At 39.7% G+C, this 20129-nt stretch overlaps 1 protein-coding gene and 1 long non-coding RNA gene across 2 annotated transcripts; both read left to right on the top strand.

Annotated features, from left to right (window-relative positions):
- Window positions 1-419: 419 nt before the first annotated feature.
- Window positions 420-2235, top strand: LOC135483680 (uncharacterized). The gene is made up of 4 exons (XR_010446357.1): window positions 420-477; window positions 829-904; window positions 1112-1182; window positions 1403-2235. It is a non-coding gene; the product is annotated as an uncharacterized LOC135483680 (long non-coding RNA).
- A 12512-nt stretch (window positions 2236-14747) lies between these two features.
- On the top strand, window positions 14748-15522 carry LOC135482885 (mucin-5AC-like). Its single transcript, XM_064763363.1, has 2 exons — window positions 14748-15029; window positions 15283-15522. Exons 1-2 carry the CDS (start codon window positions 14748-14750, stop codon window positions 15520-15522), a joined length of 522 nt encoding a protein of 173 aa, XP_064619433.1.
- The last annotated feature ends 4607 nt before the right edge of the window (window positions 15523-20129 follow it).

Raw genomic sequence — 20129 nt, 5'->3', positions numbered from 1 at the left:
CTCGTTGACAGTGTATTATTGAAATATTTGATTGTGATGATGGTGTATTGTACTAGGCCTTGCATGCTCCCAACGTGTGGCATATTTCACATTGATACTACCAGTATCAATTACAAAAAAATAGATTGTGAGTAACAATTACAATAGGCCTACAAACAATGCTACATGTCTTGAGGGTGGGAACGGGGAAGGGGGGGGGGGGGGAACTGTCTCGACGTCCCGTTAGGAAAAAAGGCTTATCCCGTTTCCCAATACGCAATTTTAGCCGAATCGTGACGCAAAACACGGCTTGTCTCGAATCCCGCTAAAATAAGGGTGTCTATCCCGAATCCCGACAGTTATTTTCGGCCCATCCCAGTCCAGTGTCCCGAAAATACCCGTTCTCCCCCTCATACATAGTAGACCATATTGTCACATTGGACTTCGAGATCTACATTTTCGACAAAGGCCTGGTGTAATATTACGTACTTGATGAAGGTAATATTAATTTCTTCAAATTTGAAGCATGACGTTAATGGGGTACCAGCACAACTTCATTGACTGCTACGTGGCGCTGGTGGTAACTAAGGTATTGCATCGCTCATATCACTTGAAAAAAACATTTACCCTAGTTACAACCAAAGCTGCTTAGCAGAGGGCGATACCTCATCAGGAGCGCCACAATCATATCATTGGTGTGAAAGCATTTGTATGAAGTTTTTCAGTTCTCAATGTGTTCAAAACCTTAATTGTGAAATTGTGCACTTCGAATTCAAATTTACGTCACTACGTTAGTTTGACATCCATTGATATCACGGTAATTTCACTGTTATGCTGTGCTGCTTTCAGGTTTAATGACACGAATGAGTACAAGTACATTACATTTTTCGACGAAGGCCTTCTGTAATTTCATACGCTTCTTACGGTTAGTATTGATTCATAATTTCTAGTAAAAAAGTTAATTTTGAAAGTGAAAAATATGTTACAATACAATAGACCTGCAAATACCATATACGCAAGTTTTGAACAAATATCACACATATTCCCCAGTTGACTTGTGATGATATTGATAATGGTGGTGGTGGTGTTATCATGTACATGGCTTCTAACGTAGTAAATGTTTTCTTTTCAGCAACATTCAATAGATTTATTTACTGTATTATCATTTCGACCAAGGCGAATTCGACACTTCAATTACACAAGGTTAGTAACTTTTGTTCACAAAATCCAAATGGAGGCAAATACAGAACAATCAAACTTAGTCATTCCAGTCAGTTACTGAAGCACAGTGAAAACTGTCGGGAGCAGTGCAACTGATGGCATGTCAAACTTCCAGTGACTGTCCCTGTCCATATATTTCAAGACAGTACAAATCTTGTAATCATTTTGTTTATGCAATGTACATTATTATGTATCATTTCAGCACAATCAAACTTAGTCATTCCAGTCAGTTACTGAAGCACAGCGAAAACTGTCTGAATTAGTGCTGCTGATGGCATGTAATTACTCTACTACCACTACCAGTGACAGTCAATGTCCATATATTTTCAAGTGTGCGAAATTAGTACTCGTCTACTTCTTAGTGTTATTTGAATGCAATGAATGTTATAAAAATATTTTTTCAACACTATATCAACATTCTCATTCCTGTCAGTTTCTGAAAATCAGCTAAAGCAATCGCTACCAAGGCAGCTGATAACAGCAATTCTTTTTGTTCCCAATGCCCATCCATGACAATATATTTCACGCATGTGACAATCATGTAATCATCCTTTTTTTTGTGTTCTATTCATGCAATAAATAAATTCAGTATTTTCAAATCATTGGTGCTACAAAACTATTCTCATTATAGATTATTCATATTTTATAAAATGGTGTCATGTCAAATTTTGTGTCCTATAAATCATTAAGAAGTCGGCATTTTATATACAACTTTTGTACTCCTCCTAAATAAACATACAAATCTTGTTTTATGTAAACTTTGTATATGTGACCCGTCACAGCAAAACCAGGCGCATGTCGCTCTGAGCTTGGCAGGTTGAGACGGACTGTTCTAATCTTTCATTAGCGACACCATTTCTTACCCGATTGCCTCCTTCATTCATACATCTTGTACTTTAACTCAAGATACCCATCTTTGAATATTTTTAGTATACCAAGTACTACAATGTCAATGTATTGAAGTCATGTTCTTGTAGTGTTATTGGCTTTCTATTATCTTGTCAAAATACCACTTGGTTCTCGCAAAATCTCAATAAAAACTAGTATTGGGCAATTCGCCTAACAGCAAATTGCAGACCATATCCCTGGTGAAAGTATTTTGTCATGTTGAGAAATTAGGTTTGCACCAGGATATAACCAGATAAATCAGAGGCAAATAACCCTGAATAACCAGCTCAATTAGGTTGTGACAGTAGGTGCATCATAAATACTAGAATTAGCGATGGTTCTGGGACTGCAACAACTCAGCATATGGATGGTCAGAATCCAGCAGACAACAAGCAAATGTAATCTGAATCTCAACATCTTTCGTATCTTTTGATGAGTTTTTTGGTCGAGTGAGGGAAACCAGTTGGCCATCTGATATGGCTGGTGGGGATGAAAGCTCCCAATGTTGGGACGACCAATAATACATTGCGTCTCCACAGTATTTATATTATAATACCTCCCTCCATGCACACATGGTTCTGCTGCCAATTTTTTCTTCAAATGATCTAGGTGTCAATCATGCACTTGTGGGTACTGGCACCACGTAGGTAACTTCTGATCTGATCTTAAGTGGCAGGTTTTTGGTGCTTTGTCCTGGTGCTCATTTTTAAGATGACAAAACACTATCACCAGGGATATGGTCTGCAATTGCTGTTAGGAAAGTCACAACCTGGGGACAAAAAATGTGATTTAGACTTCGCATTCCTTTGAAGTGTAGGTTGCAACATCCCAGGCCATTGATGCATGCATGGTCACAACATAGGGGCAACCGGGAATCATGGCAAGGATTTTTACAACCATTCTTTTGAGGTGTAGATTGTGATGTGAGGGAAGTGTCTTGATCTCTACATAAAATTCCTTCGACATGGTGCAACAAACCAGTCCAGTAGATATATACATGGTCATAGCATACGGCATCGAGACAACCAGTATGCAAGGTTACGGCCAGGCCCAAGGGGTATGACCGATCAGCACTAAGAGTAAAAACGTAAAATGCAATAATATCTTTTTAAACTAACTGCCATAGCAGGTTTATTTATTCAGTCTTTTTGATGTAAAAGAATTACAGTGAAAAGAACGAAATACGGCTGGAATATTATACTGGTTTGTCTTCGGACGGCAAATTCAGCACTGCACCGATGTCAAGGTTAAGACGGTTATACGACTTTGCCTCATCAGCTCCTCGTGGTCAAGGCTCCTATATCCGTGACTGATGCGGTCGCAGAACAGAACAGATGCTGATCATCCCCGTCACTGCGTCAGGCTGTAAAACAGAGCGAGGAAATATTTTAACTTCACCAGAAGTTTTATCATTCATTATTCAGACCAACAGACACTGACTACCTGCTAATAGTCTATGAATTTCATTGTCATAATTCAGAACATACACTTATCACCTTTGCTGACAATATTTTCAGAAGGTGTGTCCATTCGTGTGTCCATTTACACTGCACGTGTATACGTGCTTTACTGTACATTTCTACAGGAGTGAGCAGGATGTACAGAAAAACGATCTCCAAAACTGTTGCTTTCAGCACTCGCGACACGTTAAGCGAGGTTTTAGCAATTATTTTCAGTGAAGGTATATCTCATGTGTAGAGTCTGGGTGATTTTGAGACATTCTTAGGTGTTTAAGGCGCACAGTTTGATGAAACTTGCCCGAATTCGTAATTTTTTTGATGAATGTATATCCGCCATTGCGGGGATCTGGAAACTTTCGGATGACAAGTTTGCCTCAAAAGATGGACGTGCTCCCTATAATCACCCAAACTAACAGCGAATATATATTCTTAAGATCCTTTTCATGACCTCTGATGAGTTAATTTTGTCTGATGCAGTGTTTCAACACAAATTTGAGGGCGATTACAATCACGAAAAAATCACACTCACCCAGTCTAGAATGCGTAGACGAAATGTCTGTTGGCTCTTCCATGTAGCGGGTATCCTCCCACCTGTTCAGGTCGGGGACAGATCAACGTTGAGCAACTTGCCTAATCGGTAAAAACGCGGGAGGCAGTGCTATTACCGGAACGGTTCAGAACCGGCGATTTTCATCAAAAATCACCCGAAAACTAAAAAAGTAATCAACGACTGCAAAAATAAAGTACACGCTGTTCGTTAGCAGGTTATGAAACGTAACCTAACCAAATTTCAGGTCGTTCCGTGCGGCAGTTTCGGAGATATGTGTCGAAAACCACATCCCTCGGGTCCTGCCGATCGGCTCAGTAAAAACAATAGACCATATCCACGGAGTTGTGGATATGGTCTAACAAATGCTATTGCATGTATTGCATATTCTAACAGCTATCCACTGTATCGATTTATCCATCATCTGTACTATTTGTCACAAAAATGTTATATTATGTAAATCATATTTCATTACATAATGCACACTGCCAATTACTGCTGAACCATTCATATGTCATTTAAATAAATAATTTTCAACTTTTTAAAACCGTCTTATAGTACTGTTCTTGTCACTTATGCCCGCCATACACGATCCCATTTTATAGTATAGCAAATGCTATACCATTTTATTGGACCGTGTATGTCGGGAAACTTTGCCGAAATTTTTTAGTATAGCAAGAAATACACGAATACGTTTTGTCCTATTTTTCTTGTACAATTAAATGCTATACAATAAAATCATACGGTGTATGTCGGGATAGCATTATTATTGTACAATTAACCCTGCATGCTTTTGGCGCTACGAGCATCGCGTGTCTATCGGGTCTACTTCATACGTGAATTTGTAGGTTTGGCCTGCGCCGGGCTGTCCGCGTGGTTCATTGCTCGAAATAAATCAAGGCTAGATAGCGCGATGTGCACGTAATTGTACTACGTGCGTTGCGGATGATGTCATCTACTCATGTCCGATTTCACAGCGATCAGGGCGACCAGGCAAACGATCAATGCGACCCGTGCGACCGTGCGACGCATCGCTATGAAGTATGAACCAGCCTTATTAACCATGGAGGTATTATTAATAATACCTCCGTGATGTAACGAAACCCTTTATATCTGGATGCGTTCATGAGCAAGGCTCACATTACTACACCAAGCCCAGTTATGGCAGCACGTAGGCCAATAACTACATGGAATCAGGTCGACGTCGACATCCTCATTGAGGAATATCGGCTCCGGGGTGAACTTTATGATGTAAAGGATCCGAATTATCATAACAGGATAAAGAAGGAGTTGGCCTACCAGGAAATTGTGGAACAGCTCCAGAATCATCGTTCCGATTGCACCGTGGATGGCGTAAAGAAAAAAATTAATGGCCTTCGGAGCAGCTATTCGCAAGAGCTTGAGAAAATGAAAAGTAAAAAGAAGTCGGGCGCTGGGACAGATGACCAGTACACTCCAACTGTTTGGTGGTTTAAAAAACTACATTTCTTGAAAGACCACGTTCAACCACGAACAAGCACAAGTTCAATGGCGAAATCCCGCAAGAACGTAGACATGGTAGATGATAATGAAGAAACCACTTACGAGGTAATTTTTCTATTCGGTTCTTATTTAGGGGAGCTTGCATACATTTTACCAATTTTGAACAAGTACTGATTTTACAGATTTCAGGCCCGAAATGACCAAAGGTTTACATTAATCAGTTTTTTAGGAACACCTGTTTTATGCTACAAGAATCATAAAACCTACTAAAACATACACAACCTGCAAGCTACCTTTATAGAATGCGGCTCGGAGTAATCATTTAAATGAACTTATTCTGCCAAGGTACGCGTCCGTCATCACTGTTGACGTATCGACGCAACTCATCCCTGATATTCTGTGCTGTATAGGTCGTTCTGTTTCCACCTTGCACAGACACGTCCACATATGCATCTTTGGACTTCTTCACATTCCTCCAATGACCTTGGCATACAGTACCACGTGCAGTATCTTCCCGGTCGAGCGATCCAGGATGATAGAATGAATTTGTTTTTTTAACACGTAGAAAATTGTGAAGGGCGCATGCAGCCAGAATGAGAATTTCAACCTTTTCTGTAGACAACAGAATTGGTGCTAAGAACACTCTGAATCTATTAGCTAGAATTCCAAAGGCGTTTTCAACAACACGTCTAGCCCTGCTCAGTCGATAATTTAAAGTCCTTTTGGAAATATCCATAACACGGAATGGGTACGGTTTCATTAGGTCTTTTTGCAATGGGAACGCGTCATCGCCCACAATGAAATAGGGGACTGCCATTTGACCACCTGTTAAACGTTCGTGCGGAGGGAAATTTATGGTTCCATCTTTCATCGCCGAGTTGAGGTCACTTTTCCGAAAGACTCCACCATCTCCCACACGACCGTTGGTTCCCGCATCCACCATTAGGAATTTGTAGTCTGAATCAACAAGAGCAAACAGAACAAGACTGTGTGTACCCTTGTATTTGTAAAAGTATGATCCCTGGTTAAGTGGTGAACGGAAGACAACATGTTTCCCGTCAAGGGCCCCAAGACAATGTGGAAAGTTCCATCGTGTTTCAAACCCTTTTGCGATCACCAGCCATTCTTCTTCCGTTGAAGGTAGCTGGAAAAGAAGAATATAGGTATTGTTGAGGAACATTGTATTTCATTGTTTAATTTTTCTCTTTAAGGGCGAGCGTACTGGTGTGTCTGACGATGAAAGCATAGTTGATGATATGGATGAAGCTTCTACGAGTGCACCTCAAACCAAGACGTCCCTAGGCCTCATTCCCCCGAGCCGTGGAAAGAAGCAAAAGAAGGGGGGAATATCTGAATAAAATGCCATGATTCGAAAGGCTACCAACGTTCTAACTGAACTTAAGGATGCTGCTTTAACAACACCAGTTGACGATCCATGCGCAACATTTGGTACATTTGTTGCTAGTGAACTAAGGGCAATTAAGTCACCTCATGTTTTGCAAAGTGTAAAGCGAAAGATTACTATAGCCCTGTTTGATGGTCAAGACCACGACTTGATGAGTAAAACCAGTAAAATTGATGGGTATGCTACCACCAGAAATTATGAAGTAGGCCTATCAGCATCACATCCTGGTACAGAAACAAATGTAGGCATATCTGGGATGCAACAACCACAATCAAGATTGTTTAGACCATATTCTCAGACTCAACATGTTACTGACCAATGTTATGAAGGCGTCAATTGTAGTCAAGTATCAGAGCCCTACGATTATAACCACATCTAATGATGTAACATTTTCATGCTGAAATACAAGATCAATCTATTGAATTAAATCTTCATTAAGAAACAATGTTTTTTTCTTCATTTTTACCTTCAGGTAGTCTTCTTTTAGGCATTCATATAAATGTCTGCACACCTCAGGCACGAATCTTCCGATAGTGGTTGCACTGACTCTGGTAGAATACTCAATACTCTGATATGTTTCACCTGTTGCGAGAAACCGGAGGGTTAATGCCAATCTCTCGCCAGGGGAAATGGCTTCCCTCATGTTGGTATCCGCTTTGGTAATCAGTGGGGACATCTTTACCAACAGTTCATTAAAGGTCTGCTCATCCATTCTCAGGTAGTTTCTGTATGAGGCAGGGTCCTCAAGACGCAACTCGTCCATTAAAAGGCTATATGCCCCTTTTAATGGCCTCCGCAATATCCATTTTCTCGTCCAGTATCTTCGCCTCCTCCTCGTCGTCCGTTTCTTCTTGCGGCAAGAAACTCCCACGGCCAACAGTACAACGGCTGCAGAAGCTGCCGAAACCAGTTTTGATAGTACTGGTGGCATTCTGTTGTCACGAATGGCAAAGCTAGAAGTGCGAGGGCCTATATAGGCCATAAGAACAATACACTGAACAAGACATGACACTTGACATTAAAATCATTTGATGTTACTAGCCAATAAAAGGTCAATCCTACATTAAATTATAACCCCGCCATACACGATCCCATTTTTGATGTTAGGTAATATTTGCTATGAAATAAATAGGATGGTGTACGGCGGGGTAGCAAATATTTGCATCCAATTAAATTGGACGAAAAATGGTATAGCATTTGCTATACTATAAAATGGGATCGTGTATGGCGGGCATTAGCTGAACCAATTGCTCTATAGCATGAAATTTCCAGAAATGCCCCAGGGACTGAAAAGTGCTGTTTTAACAGAGAGGTGTCCTAAACTGAGAAGTCGAGTTGAATGGAAACAACCAATTTGGAACCAAAAACTACTGTCCTTATTAAAGAGGTTGTCCTCAATAGAAAGGTGTCCACAAAAAGTAGGTCCACTGTATATGAAAGTACAAACCCTGGTACATGTAGTGACATCATCTACTCCTCGATGTGGACACCTGCAAATGCAGCGACAATGTCACATCAGTTATTTAATTCATCGTCCTTTGTGCTGATGGCACCACCCATCAAGCATGTTGGTGACGAATAGTGTCGCAGCATTTCGTCACCGAGCTTACACGAAAATGCACTGTCATTCATTCAGCCATAAGTGTAAGACTGTAGGGTTGTTTCCAACCAAAACATGTTCGAAATGTGTCAAGCATTCGGAACACCCAAAGACTGATTAGAGAAGTCAAAATTGAATGGAAACAACCAATTTGGGACCAAAACTAGTGTCCTTATTGGAAAGGTTGTCTTTAATAGAGAGGTGTCTACTAACGGAGGTTCCACTGTATATAATGTAGGAACCCTGGTTGTGACATTGTCCACTCCTCCAGCTGCACACCACCAAATCCACAACAATGTCACACCAGTTATTTAGTTCATCATGCTTATGGTCATTGTACTTTCATGATCTTATGTAAAATGTAACTTTTTTCACGGTTTCAATAAACGATTTGTAATTTGTAATCTGTAAATTATAAATTTCACTAATAATTTGACGCCGCCAATTCCACTGGTCTTCGAAATACGTAAGCTACACTGTTGACGACTATGACACTCCTCACAAACCACATTGTGAATCAGACGCCGATAGGCTTGTTAGGAATATTAAAACGTGGCTTTCAAAAAACATGCTTGCCCTTAATGCGCCAAAGACCGACATGGCTAACTTTGTCAGCGCCAGGGGATCGGGCTCTATACCGGGGATCAACATTGACGGTGTCTGGATTCAGTGTTCCAAGTGTGTTAAGGATTTGGGGGCATGGTTGGAAGGGGACATGAGCATGCGCATGCAGGTAAAAATGACTTGCAAAGCCGCCGTCGCCAGTCTTTATAAGATCGGCCGCATTAGGAAATTCTTGGACAAACGCAGTGCTGAAAGGCTGGTCCAAGCCTTCATTACATCAAGGCTTGATTCCAACAATGGAATTCTATACGGTCTGCCTGATACGACTCTTGCACCGTTGCAACGGGTGCAAAATATGGCAGCAAGGCTGATATGTCGCGCAAAGAAATTTGACCATGTAACGCCCTTACTCAAGGAGCTACACTGGCTTCCCATCAAAGCCATGATTGAATTCAAAGTTCTGTGTGTGATCCACAAGTCACTAAATGGTGTCGGACCGGAGTACCTCAATGATCTCCTCCTGGAAACAGAAGGTCGCACTAGGTCAGCCACTTTCAAGACCCTTCAGGTCAAGCGGACCAGATCGAGGTACGGTGACCGCAGCTTTTCAAGGTGCGGCCCGTACCTCTGGAATAAACTTTCACTTGAACTGAGGTCCCAGCCAGAGACAATGTTCAAAAAACAATTAAAAACTTTGCTTTTTAATCAATTCTTCGGGGAGGTGGCGCTTTGAGCGTGGTGCTACCACGGAAAGGCGCCCTATAAGTGTAGAATTCATTCATTCATTCATTCATATTGTGCAATTACTCTCTGAAGCACGTCATGAATGTCGTGACAGCAGAAGTGATGTGCTAGTTGATTTGAAGGACATCCAACGCATTGCAATCAGCTTGGACGTATTCGTTGGAGGAACATTTGGCTTGCCTGTTGTGTCGATTGCGTTGCGTACGACGTCCTTCAAATCAACTAGCGCTATATTTCCGCTGTCACGACATTCTCAATGTGCTTCAAAGAGTGATTGCGCAATTCCCCTTTTGGGATTATTGAAATGCCGATATGTCAACAATTTGACAATGGAATTGAAAAGTTTCAACGTTCTTACTGTCACTCTATCAATTATCTTACTGTTAATGGATAATATCTTGATTTTTTTTATTGAATTCATTCAGATACTTGCCTGAAAATTAGTACAGAAAATTTGATGAAGTGGCTGGTGTAACATGGTTCTTTGTTCACATGATTTTGAAGCCAGTGATGGCATTGTCCCTGAGGGTGATCTTGCACTTTGCCGGTATGTCAAGGGCTGGTATTGCGGTTCCCGGGGCTATGTCGTACTCTGTGATTTCGTCATTGTCTTCTGTCAGAATATTTGTGTCGCCAATTCCAATAATTGTAACATTCTCTCTTCTGTTTTGGTGAACCTGTAATATAACATGATAACATTATTGAAGTATGGGAAACACTGGTGGATATGCATCCTTTTTCTAGTTGTATGGTATACATTTGGTTGTGAATGATTTGATGGGAATACTTACTTCTGTGACCAGTGTTTCTACTGTTGTGGTCAGTGTTGGTGCATAATCCTGATATATGTTCACTTCGACATTTTCCACTTTGATCTTTTTTTCAATGTGTCCTGTATGAATCTGGTTGATGTGGTCATTCCATAATTTCAATTTCACCTGGTGGTTGTCGTCATCTCTTATGGTCACTTCTTTTCGCTTCCAATCAGCATGTTCCACTGTTGGGTATATCTGAAAGAAGTTGAAATCAGAGGCAGATGTGTAGTGGTCTCGATTAATGAATGACACATTATGTGTTTAATTTGTAATGTTTTATTGGCTGCTCATTCATGTGTATGTGAATGTTTTCCTTGGTAATATTTTTGGGCTGTTCATGTTATGCAACCATAGTTGTACCATTTTTATGACTGTTTCTTACCTTTGTTACTGTTTGGCGATTTCATTACCTCTGGGATAGGTGCAAATGGTGCATGATCGAAATGTTCATATGCTTGCTTGTAATAATCGAAATTGCATGTGTGGAAGAACTGAAAGGTGAAACAGTGTGCATTTTGAACCATAATTATACCCCCGCTAAAGTGGGGGCATTATGTACTTGGGTGGTTTCCGGCCGCCGCCGCGTCCGCCGCACTGAATTCCAGATTATAACTCAAGAACCCCTTGCTCGGCTGACTTGAAATTTTTAGGGGGTGTAGGCCTAGTGTGTCAAAGGGTCCCTATTGTTTTTTGGCGCGTTCCAAAATCCAATATGGCCGCCAGCCGCCATCTTAGATTTTTGCATTCCGCTCGTTTACTAGAGAACCAGAGGTCCAACAGTCTTCAAACTTTTGTGGTGTGATGGTCTATGGTAGGGGAGGTTCCCTATCGATTTTGGGCCCGACCCGAAATCAAAGATGGCCGCCAGCCACCATCTTAGATTTTGGCATTCCGCTCGTTAACTGGAGAACCAGAGGTCCAACAGTCTTCAAACTTTTGTGGTGTAATGGTCTATGGTAGGGGAGGTTCCCTATCGATTTTGGGCCAGACCCGAAATCAAAGATGGCCACCAGGTCCCCGACTTGGTGATTTGTATTCCGCCCCGTAAATTAAGAACCGAGTGAGTGACAGACCTGAAACTTATGTGGTGTTATTACCTAGTGTAGGGGAGGTTCCCTATCCATTTTGGGCCCGATCTGAAATCCAAGATGGCTGCCAGGCCCGACTTGGTTTTTCGCATTCCGACCTGTAACTCAAGAACCAAGTGAGTGACAGACCTGAAACTTATGTGGTGTGATGAGGTTGTGTAGGGGAGGTTCCCTGTCGATTTTGGGCCTGACCCAAAATTCAATATGGCTGCCAGCAGCCAACTTAGATTTTGGTATTCCGATTGTTAACTGAAGAACTAGAGGTTTGACACACTTCAAACTTTTGTGATGCAATGGTCATTCAGGGGATGCTCTCTATCAATTTTGGGCGTGTTCCAAAATCCAATATGGCTGCCAGCAGCCAACTTAGATTTTGGTATTCCGATTGTTACCTGAAGAACTAGAGGTTTGACACACTTCAAACTTTTGTGGTGTAATGGTCTTCAGTATAGGGGAGTTTCTCTATCGATTTTGGGCGCATTCCAGAATCCAAAATGGCCTCCAGCCGCCATCTTAGATTTTTGCATTCCGCTCATTTATGGAAGAACCAGATGTCCTACAGACTTCAACATTTTGTGGTGTAATGGCCTATGGTGGGGGAGGTTCCCTACTGATTTTGGGGGTCAGTTTGAACTCCAAAATGGCCGTTAGTTGGCATCTTGGATTTCTATCATGCTGACCTAAATCGCCAGAGTGTGTGAGGGAGTTAGTATTTCTGTGGTATGATCGCCTCAGGTAAGCATGGTAAGGGAGGTGCTGTATAATTTTTGGACCGTGTCTGATATCCAATATGGCCCCAGGTCGCCATCTTGATTTTTCGATTTGAGTGAGGGAGCTTCTGTGGTTTTGCATTGTTGAAAACGATGTGATATCACTTCACTGAACTTCACAATAACTTCACCAAACTTCGTAAGTACATTTTTCCTCTATGCTTTTATATGCTCCTGTGACCTTCAACCATTTGAAAGATGGCCTTGAAATAAAGCATTGAAACTTGTCCATTAAAACGATTGACGTTCAATCCTCTTCAAACATTGTTGTACATGGTGTGTAGGTGAACAGCAGAAATATCAGCTACAGTAGGCTCTTAAATAATATAACGAATTAGATGATGTAACTAAATAGAAACTAGCCAAGCCTGATTAGGCCTATCTAATGATCTATTCCAATTTGTCCAGTAAAATAGTTAGTTTCCTCATTCCATCACAATTTTATATTTGCGTTCCATCGAAATTTCCTTTCTCGCATTTTTTCGAACCATCTTTTGCATTTTTGAAGAGGACATCACTTTACCAAAATTCGTAAGTATATTTTCTTATTTTCTACCTATAGGCCTACTTTTGGGTTATATTGATCTTGAACCATTTGAACGATGGACTTTAAATATGTAGTATTGATGTGCATTGAAATGATTGAAGTTCAATTCTCTTCAAACATACCTCCAACTGGGGACACCGGAGACAAAGAATATAAGAGGAAACATTATGTAGGATTTCAGCATGATATTTTCTATGCATTTCCTTCCAAATGTGAAAAGCAGAATTGAAATTTCACTTTGAAAAGACTAACATGGTGCTGGGTTGGCACGTCCTCGCCGTTGCACCGGTAACATGCACAAGGAATAAATAACTTGCTCTTGTACCACCTTTCTTTAATACCATAAAATGTAGATTTATTTATAATTCTCATTGATGGGGGGGGGGGGGTTGAATTGGAAGCCTCTTAGATATGTAATTTTGTTCCGATTCCTTTTGCATGGCTAAGCCACCACATGTCAATAATATTCACATTTATTGTTTCAGAGGTTGACATCAAACAATGAATGGTAGGATGATTCTTTTTTTTCCATAGATGTCTCCAGCATGCTGCATATCGTCGGTCCTTGCATCCATGCTTACTTGCTTTATAACTGGTGTCGGTGTAGTAAACTTCAGATTTCTCCTCTCATTTTTCTCTTCCGTAGTTTACACATTCTCCACACTGTCTTTATAGTGTACATTCTCTACCTTTGTATTTCTTCATTAGGTGTTAGTGTGTGTTTTAATCAATTACCCTTACACATGCATTTCTACATCTATCATAACTAGTAAACATCATTTCACCATACACACAAAACTCCCCATACCATTAAAACCTCCTTGCATGCTTTTCATACTCCTGATACACTAAGAAGTAAACTGTATTTTCTGCACAATTACTGAGCAAGAATAAAAATGAACATATAATTTCAGTAGTCTATAGTACGTACACAAAACATATTCTTGCTTCTCACCACACAAAGTCATAAAATGACTGACATACTTGTGATATCATTGCCACTACTGTGCTTGTGCACCATAACCACAATTTAAATTTGAGCATGTCACCAATCTTATCATCTTCGATGAAACCCTTTGAAGCCAGGTTTTTGACAAAAGTCAAAGGAATTTGAATGACTTACAAACCAATCAAACATTGCATTACTTACATCCTCATTTATTGTATTTGATGGTTGTGATTTGTACATCACTTGTGTACTATTTGCTTGTCCAATGTACACATTTCAAACCAAGGAATCTACCTGCAGCCCATTTCCCTTCACAAGCACCTTCAATTTTTCTCATCTTTCACTTTTTTTCAGTCGGTTTTGATAGGATTTGTCATTCTCCATGTTTTGTACTCCCATGCATGCTATGGCATGGCTTTCAAGAATTCCCTTTCCAGTAGATGTCTTTTACTTTCTGCTTGTTTTAGGTGAAGTTTTCGAACATATTTTCTTCCTCTGTGAAAGCGCCTGTAAGAGTAACTTACATACTCAATCTAATATCATTGAGGCATTGTATGTAAAATTCTGTGTATGACATAATCATCACAATTCTGGGAAAGGAAGGGATCAGTTTATACCTACATTCTCAGGTTTATGTTATATATTTATTACACATAATGCCTAACTGATATTATGATGACAATATGTCATGGCAAATATCTCAAAGAAGCCAGTTCAATCCTCTTCAACAACCAAATGCAAGTCACAGGACACCCCAGCTAAGCCTGTGACGAAGATTGTGAAATCACCCCAAACGACCAAGCAACTAATAGCATCCACTACCACTACCAAACCTAACTCGAAGGCCACCCCAGCTAAGCCTATGGCGAAGATTGTCAAATCACCCCAAACGACCAAGCAACCAATAGCATCCACTACCACCACCAATCCTAACTCAAAGGCCACCCCAGCTAAGCCTGTGGCGAAGATTGTGAAATCAGATCAACTTAGGAAGGCCAATAGCAAATCTGAACGTATACTGCAGCTTATTTTAAACTGCAAAATGCTTTCTTTATAAATCCTTCCAACATTTTCAAAAATAATAACAAGAACAAAACAATTTTATCTGAAACATGCAAGACAACTATAGAAAAAGACATTAAAAATATTATACTTCTAAATCAATCCATGCTGTTGAACATTTTTGGTGACGTGATAATACTCAAGTTTCTATTCTCTTCCAGGAAAATGCCTCCACTTCACAGAACACCCCACTAAAGGCTGTTACCAAGATTGTGAAATCACCCCAAACAACCAAGCAACCAATAGCATCCACTACCACTACCAAACCTAACTCGAAGGCCACCCCAGCTAAGCCTATGGCGAAGATTGTCAAATCACCCCAAACGACCAAGCAACCAATAGCATCATTTACCACCACCAAACCTAACTCGAAGGCCATCCCAGCTAAGCCTTTACATTGAAGCAATACTGCCAAACAATCAGTGAAATTATCTTCAACCACCAAACGCAAGTCAGCAGACACCCCATCGCCTGAAAGGAAGAGATTACGTTTCCTGAAGTCAGAAACTGATGACAGTGAACTGAACTCAGAAACTGATGACAGTGAACCGGACTCAGAAACTCATGATAGTGATGTGTATTGAGCTAACTGGACTCAGATATTGAAGGGTCTGTGAAGTTAGCTCCCAGTTCCCAGTTCCCAGTTCCCAGTTCGTTATTCGTACCCATTTTGAAACATGGTGTGTTTGGGTTCGAAATGGGCTAAGCATTTCCCAGTTCCCAATTCAAATTTCTTTCAAATATTAACCCTCCACAGTCCGATAACTCAACTTGGTGGTTTTAACCCTTTCCTACCAAGCTCTCGATTCAACTATCAGTGACTTTAACCCTTTCTGACTCCATTTCCCAGTTCAAAGTGCCGTGGATCGAGTTTGTTTACAATATGCAGCGCCATCTTGGAAAAGCCGTGACGTCACCGCGGTATCGTCCTTGATTTGCAAGTCACTTTAACCCTTTTTTACTCCATTTCCCGGTTCAAAATGCCAGCTCCTTATTCGTCTTAGCTCATTTTAACCCTATATAACTCCATTTCCCTATTCAAATACTGGCTCCCAATTCAGCTATTAGTCACTTTAACCCTTTCTGACTCCATTTCCCAGTTCAAAATGCCAGTTCCTTATTCGTCTTAACTCATTTTAACCCTCTATAAGTCCATTTCCCTATTCAAATGCTGGCTCCCGATTCAGCTACAAGTCTCTTTAACCCTTTCTGACTCCATTTCATTCATTTGCAAGTCTCTTTATCCCTTTCTGACTCCATTTCCCAGTTCAAAATGCCAGTTCCTTATTTGTCTTAACTCATTTTAACCCTCTATAAGTCCATTTCCCTATTCAAATGCTGGCTCCCGATTCAGAATGAATTTGTACAACAATTTGTACAACAATTTGTACAACAATTTGTACAACAATTTGTACAACAATTTGTACAACAATTTGTACAACAGGTTCGTGAGAAACAACTCTTTAAACAACTTGATTATTCTAAGACTAAATTGAATCTGCTTTTATTATCCACAAACATATCATATACGGGTTACAAATACGTACAGGATGAATGCAATAACTCTGATTGGTTCAGAGAAAGGGATTAAAATCAGGAATGGTAATTAAGTCGTCTCATTGACTGCAAGAGGGAGGAGCTTAGCGGCAAGCTGCAAGTGGTATAAACAAGCATGGTTACATACATAATTAGCTGGCGGCGACAGCTAGTACACAATAATACAAGATAAACCAGGGATACCCGTCTCAAAATAGTGCCACCTTCGTAGTGGCCATAGTAAATATAGCAACTGTGGTCATCCGCCTATCCCCTGATTGTACGAGAAACTACAGACTTAGCTGAGCAGGGTTAAAATGAGTTAAGACGAATAAGGAACTGGCATTTTGAACTGGGAAATGAAGTCAGAAAGGGTTAAAGAGACTTGCAAATGAATGAAATGGAGTCAGAAAGGGTTAAAGTGACTTGTAGCTGAATCGGGAGCCAGTATTTGAATAGGGAAATGGAGTTATATAGGGTTAAAATGAGCTAAGACGAATAAGGAGCTGGCATTTTGAACCGGGAAATGGAGTAAAAAAGGGTTAAAGCATGGATGTATTATTAATAATACCTCCATGGTTAAAGTGACTTGCAAATCAAGGACGATACCGCGGTGACGTCACGGCTTTTCCAAGATGGCGCTGCATATTGTAAACAAACTCGATCCACGGCACTTTGAACTGGGAAATGGAGTCAGAAAGGGTTAAAGAGACTTGCAAATGAATGAAATGGAGTCAGAAAGGGTTAAAGGTCATATATCAAGGTTTGAAAACATGCTTGATACTCATGAAATATGTTGAGGGTTAAAAAAACAAGATCCCAGACATTAAAAAAATTCTAATAATAAAGTCATTATTTAGTTATTTCAATTTTCAATTTGAAACTATTTGAATTTCCCACCACACACAACTTTAGATTAGTTCCACATGTGGCCGCTAGGGATTTTTTGATGACGTAGGTCAGGTCAGTCAGAACAAAGCAAGATGGCTTCCGCATACAGTTCAGAGAGTGAGAGCGGTGAATTTGAGGATGTTTTGGTCGATACAGAAGGATATTTAAACGTTGAGCCATACATGTTCGAGCCATTGATAAACTTGATTACAATCGGGCATTGTGTTCCCGTGGTTAGCATTTCCTAAAGCGACAGTTTCAAAACAAGATATAAGATTCAAAATCAGAATACATCACATCACAATTCACATATTTTTAAAAATAATGTTTATTTGATTTTTAGTTGATAAAGCCATGCTAAATAAATATTCCTGAACAATATTGTTACAGGGTTTCAATGTCTGGCATTGTTTCATGGTTTCTTTAGGTGTATCAACAATGCAATCCATAACTCCTGAAACACTGTACTGATGTAGGCCATATTTGTATATGGTTTCTTTACCACACAAAACAATGAAACATTCAATAAGCCTGATTTTTGTTTCATGGATTCTATTATAAACTTTTAACAGATAAACCAGTCTACAGACATGGTAGATGAAAAGATGAAAATAAATATCACCTTTTCAACAACTGCAGGTTGCCGTCTGTCTGGTTCAACTTCTGTGGAAGCCTCAGGGAATGCAGCATCAATCCCCACATCAAAATGATCATCATCATCTTCACACAATACACCATAGTGAATGAAACACATTACTTCCAGGTGTGCATAATTAATTAAGGCCCTCCTGCTTTTATGATTGCATGACATGTACAGATGACCTGATCTACATCACAACTTTTGCTGAACCCGCCGCCTGGCTCTAACAAGCCAGTTGCCAGCCTGATCAGGTAATCAAGTTGTCAAACACATAATTGGCTATATCTTCAAAATGGATGGAGCTAATTGCATTTGGTTTTCTGTATTGTATAAAGTGTTAGGTACACTTTTGAAATCGTCTTACAGCAGAAAATGGCAAAAAACCTTGATATATGACCTTTAAAGTGACTGTAAATGAATCGGGAAATGGAGTTATAAAGGGTTAAAACGAGTTAAGACGAATAAGGAGCTGGTGTTTTGAACCGGGAAATGGAGTAAAAAAGGGTTAAAGTCACTGATAGTTGAATCGAGAGCTTGGTAGGAAAGGGTTAAAACCACCAAGTTGAGTTATCGGACTGTGGAGGGTTAATATTTGAAAGAAATTTGAATTGGGAACTGGGAAATGCTTAGCCCATTTCGTACCCAAACACACCATGTTTCAAAATGGGTACGAATAACGAACTGGGAACTGGGAACTGGGAACTGGGAACTGGGAGCTAACTTCACAGACCCGATATTGAAGTGTATTGAGCAATAAGACTCCAGACCCACTGTAAGGGTCAATGTCCAGTATATGTGATTCTTTTTCATTTTACATATTTTGGCAGTTTATTTAATTCCTGTGAATGTGTAATACATTCCTCTTAAGTAGATTTTTCTTCATTTATTCAGAGAAAATACCCAATGTATGAGCCCCAGTAGTAAAGCGCTCTGATTTAACAGCATGAAACTTCCTTATTTGTGCTGAGATATTCAGTTGTTTTCATATAAGAAAGGTTTTAATCTGAGTTTTGACTATCATGCTTCATTTCTAATTGATCAATACAATTCAAAACCAGTGTATATTGAAGAGACAATATCCAGTATGTGGTCTTTTTTCATTTTAGCTATTTTACAATTTATTTAGAATAAAACCTGTGTAATTCCTGTGAAGATGTAACGCATCCCACAAAAGTTGATTTTTCTTGATTTATTGAAAAAAATACGTCGAGTATCACGTTTCGTTTGTAACAATTCAGAACCCAGTGTATATTAAGGGAAAAAATCCAATATGTGTTATTTTGTTTCATTTTACATATTTCTGCAATTTATTTAGGATAAAACCGGTGTCATTCCAGTGAAGATGTAACGCATCCCACAAAAGTTGATTTTTCTTGATTTATTGAAAGAAATACGTCGAGTATCACGTTTCGTTTGTAATTGACCAATACAATTCAGAACCCAGTGTATATTAAAGGGAAAATATCCAGTATGTGTTATTTTGTTTCATTTTACATACTGTAACCCTGGAAATTTTCGCGGACTGTTTAATTTCGCTGATTTTGCGGGTGGCAACATTCTGCAAATTAAAAAGCGCAAAATGTAATCTTTCATTGGTGGTAACTGAATAGGAAGATCTTGTCAACAAAATTTATCAGCGCAAAATATAAGTCTTTCATTGATTTTTCGCCAATCTGTGAAAATAACCATCTGCAAATATTTTCAGGGTTTCAGTATTTCTGCAATTTATTTAGAATTAGAATTAACACTCGTGTTATTCCTGTGAATATGTAACGCATTCTAAAAAAGTAGATTTTTCTTGAATTATTCAAGGAAAAATACCCAGTTTATCAGTGCAAGTAAATGGCACAAATTAAACTGAATGGAACTTATTTGTGCTGAGATACTCAGTTGTTTTCATATTAGAAGGGTTCTCCTTCAAGCTTTCTTGACCAGTATCAA

This window comes from Lineus longissimus, chromosome 2 (assembly GCF_910592395.1).
Source record: "Lineus longissimus chromosome 2, tnLinLong1.2, whole genome shotgun sequence".
NCBI lineage: Eukaryota > Metazoa > Nemertea > Pilidiophora > Heteronemertea > Lineidae > Lineus > Lineus longissimus.
The sequence above is the reverse complement of the archived record's forward strand: the minus strand, read 5'-3'. Positions and strand labels throughout refer to the sequence as shown.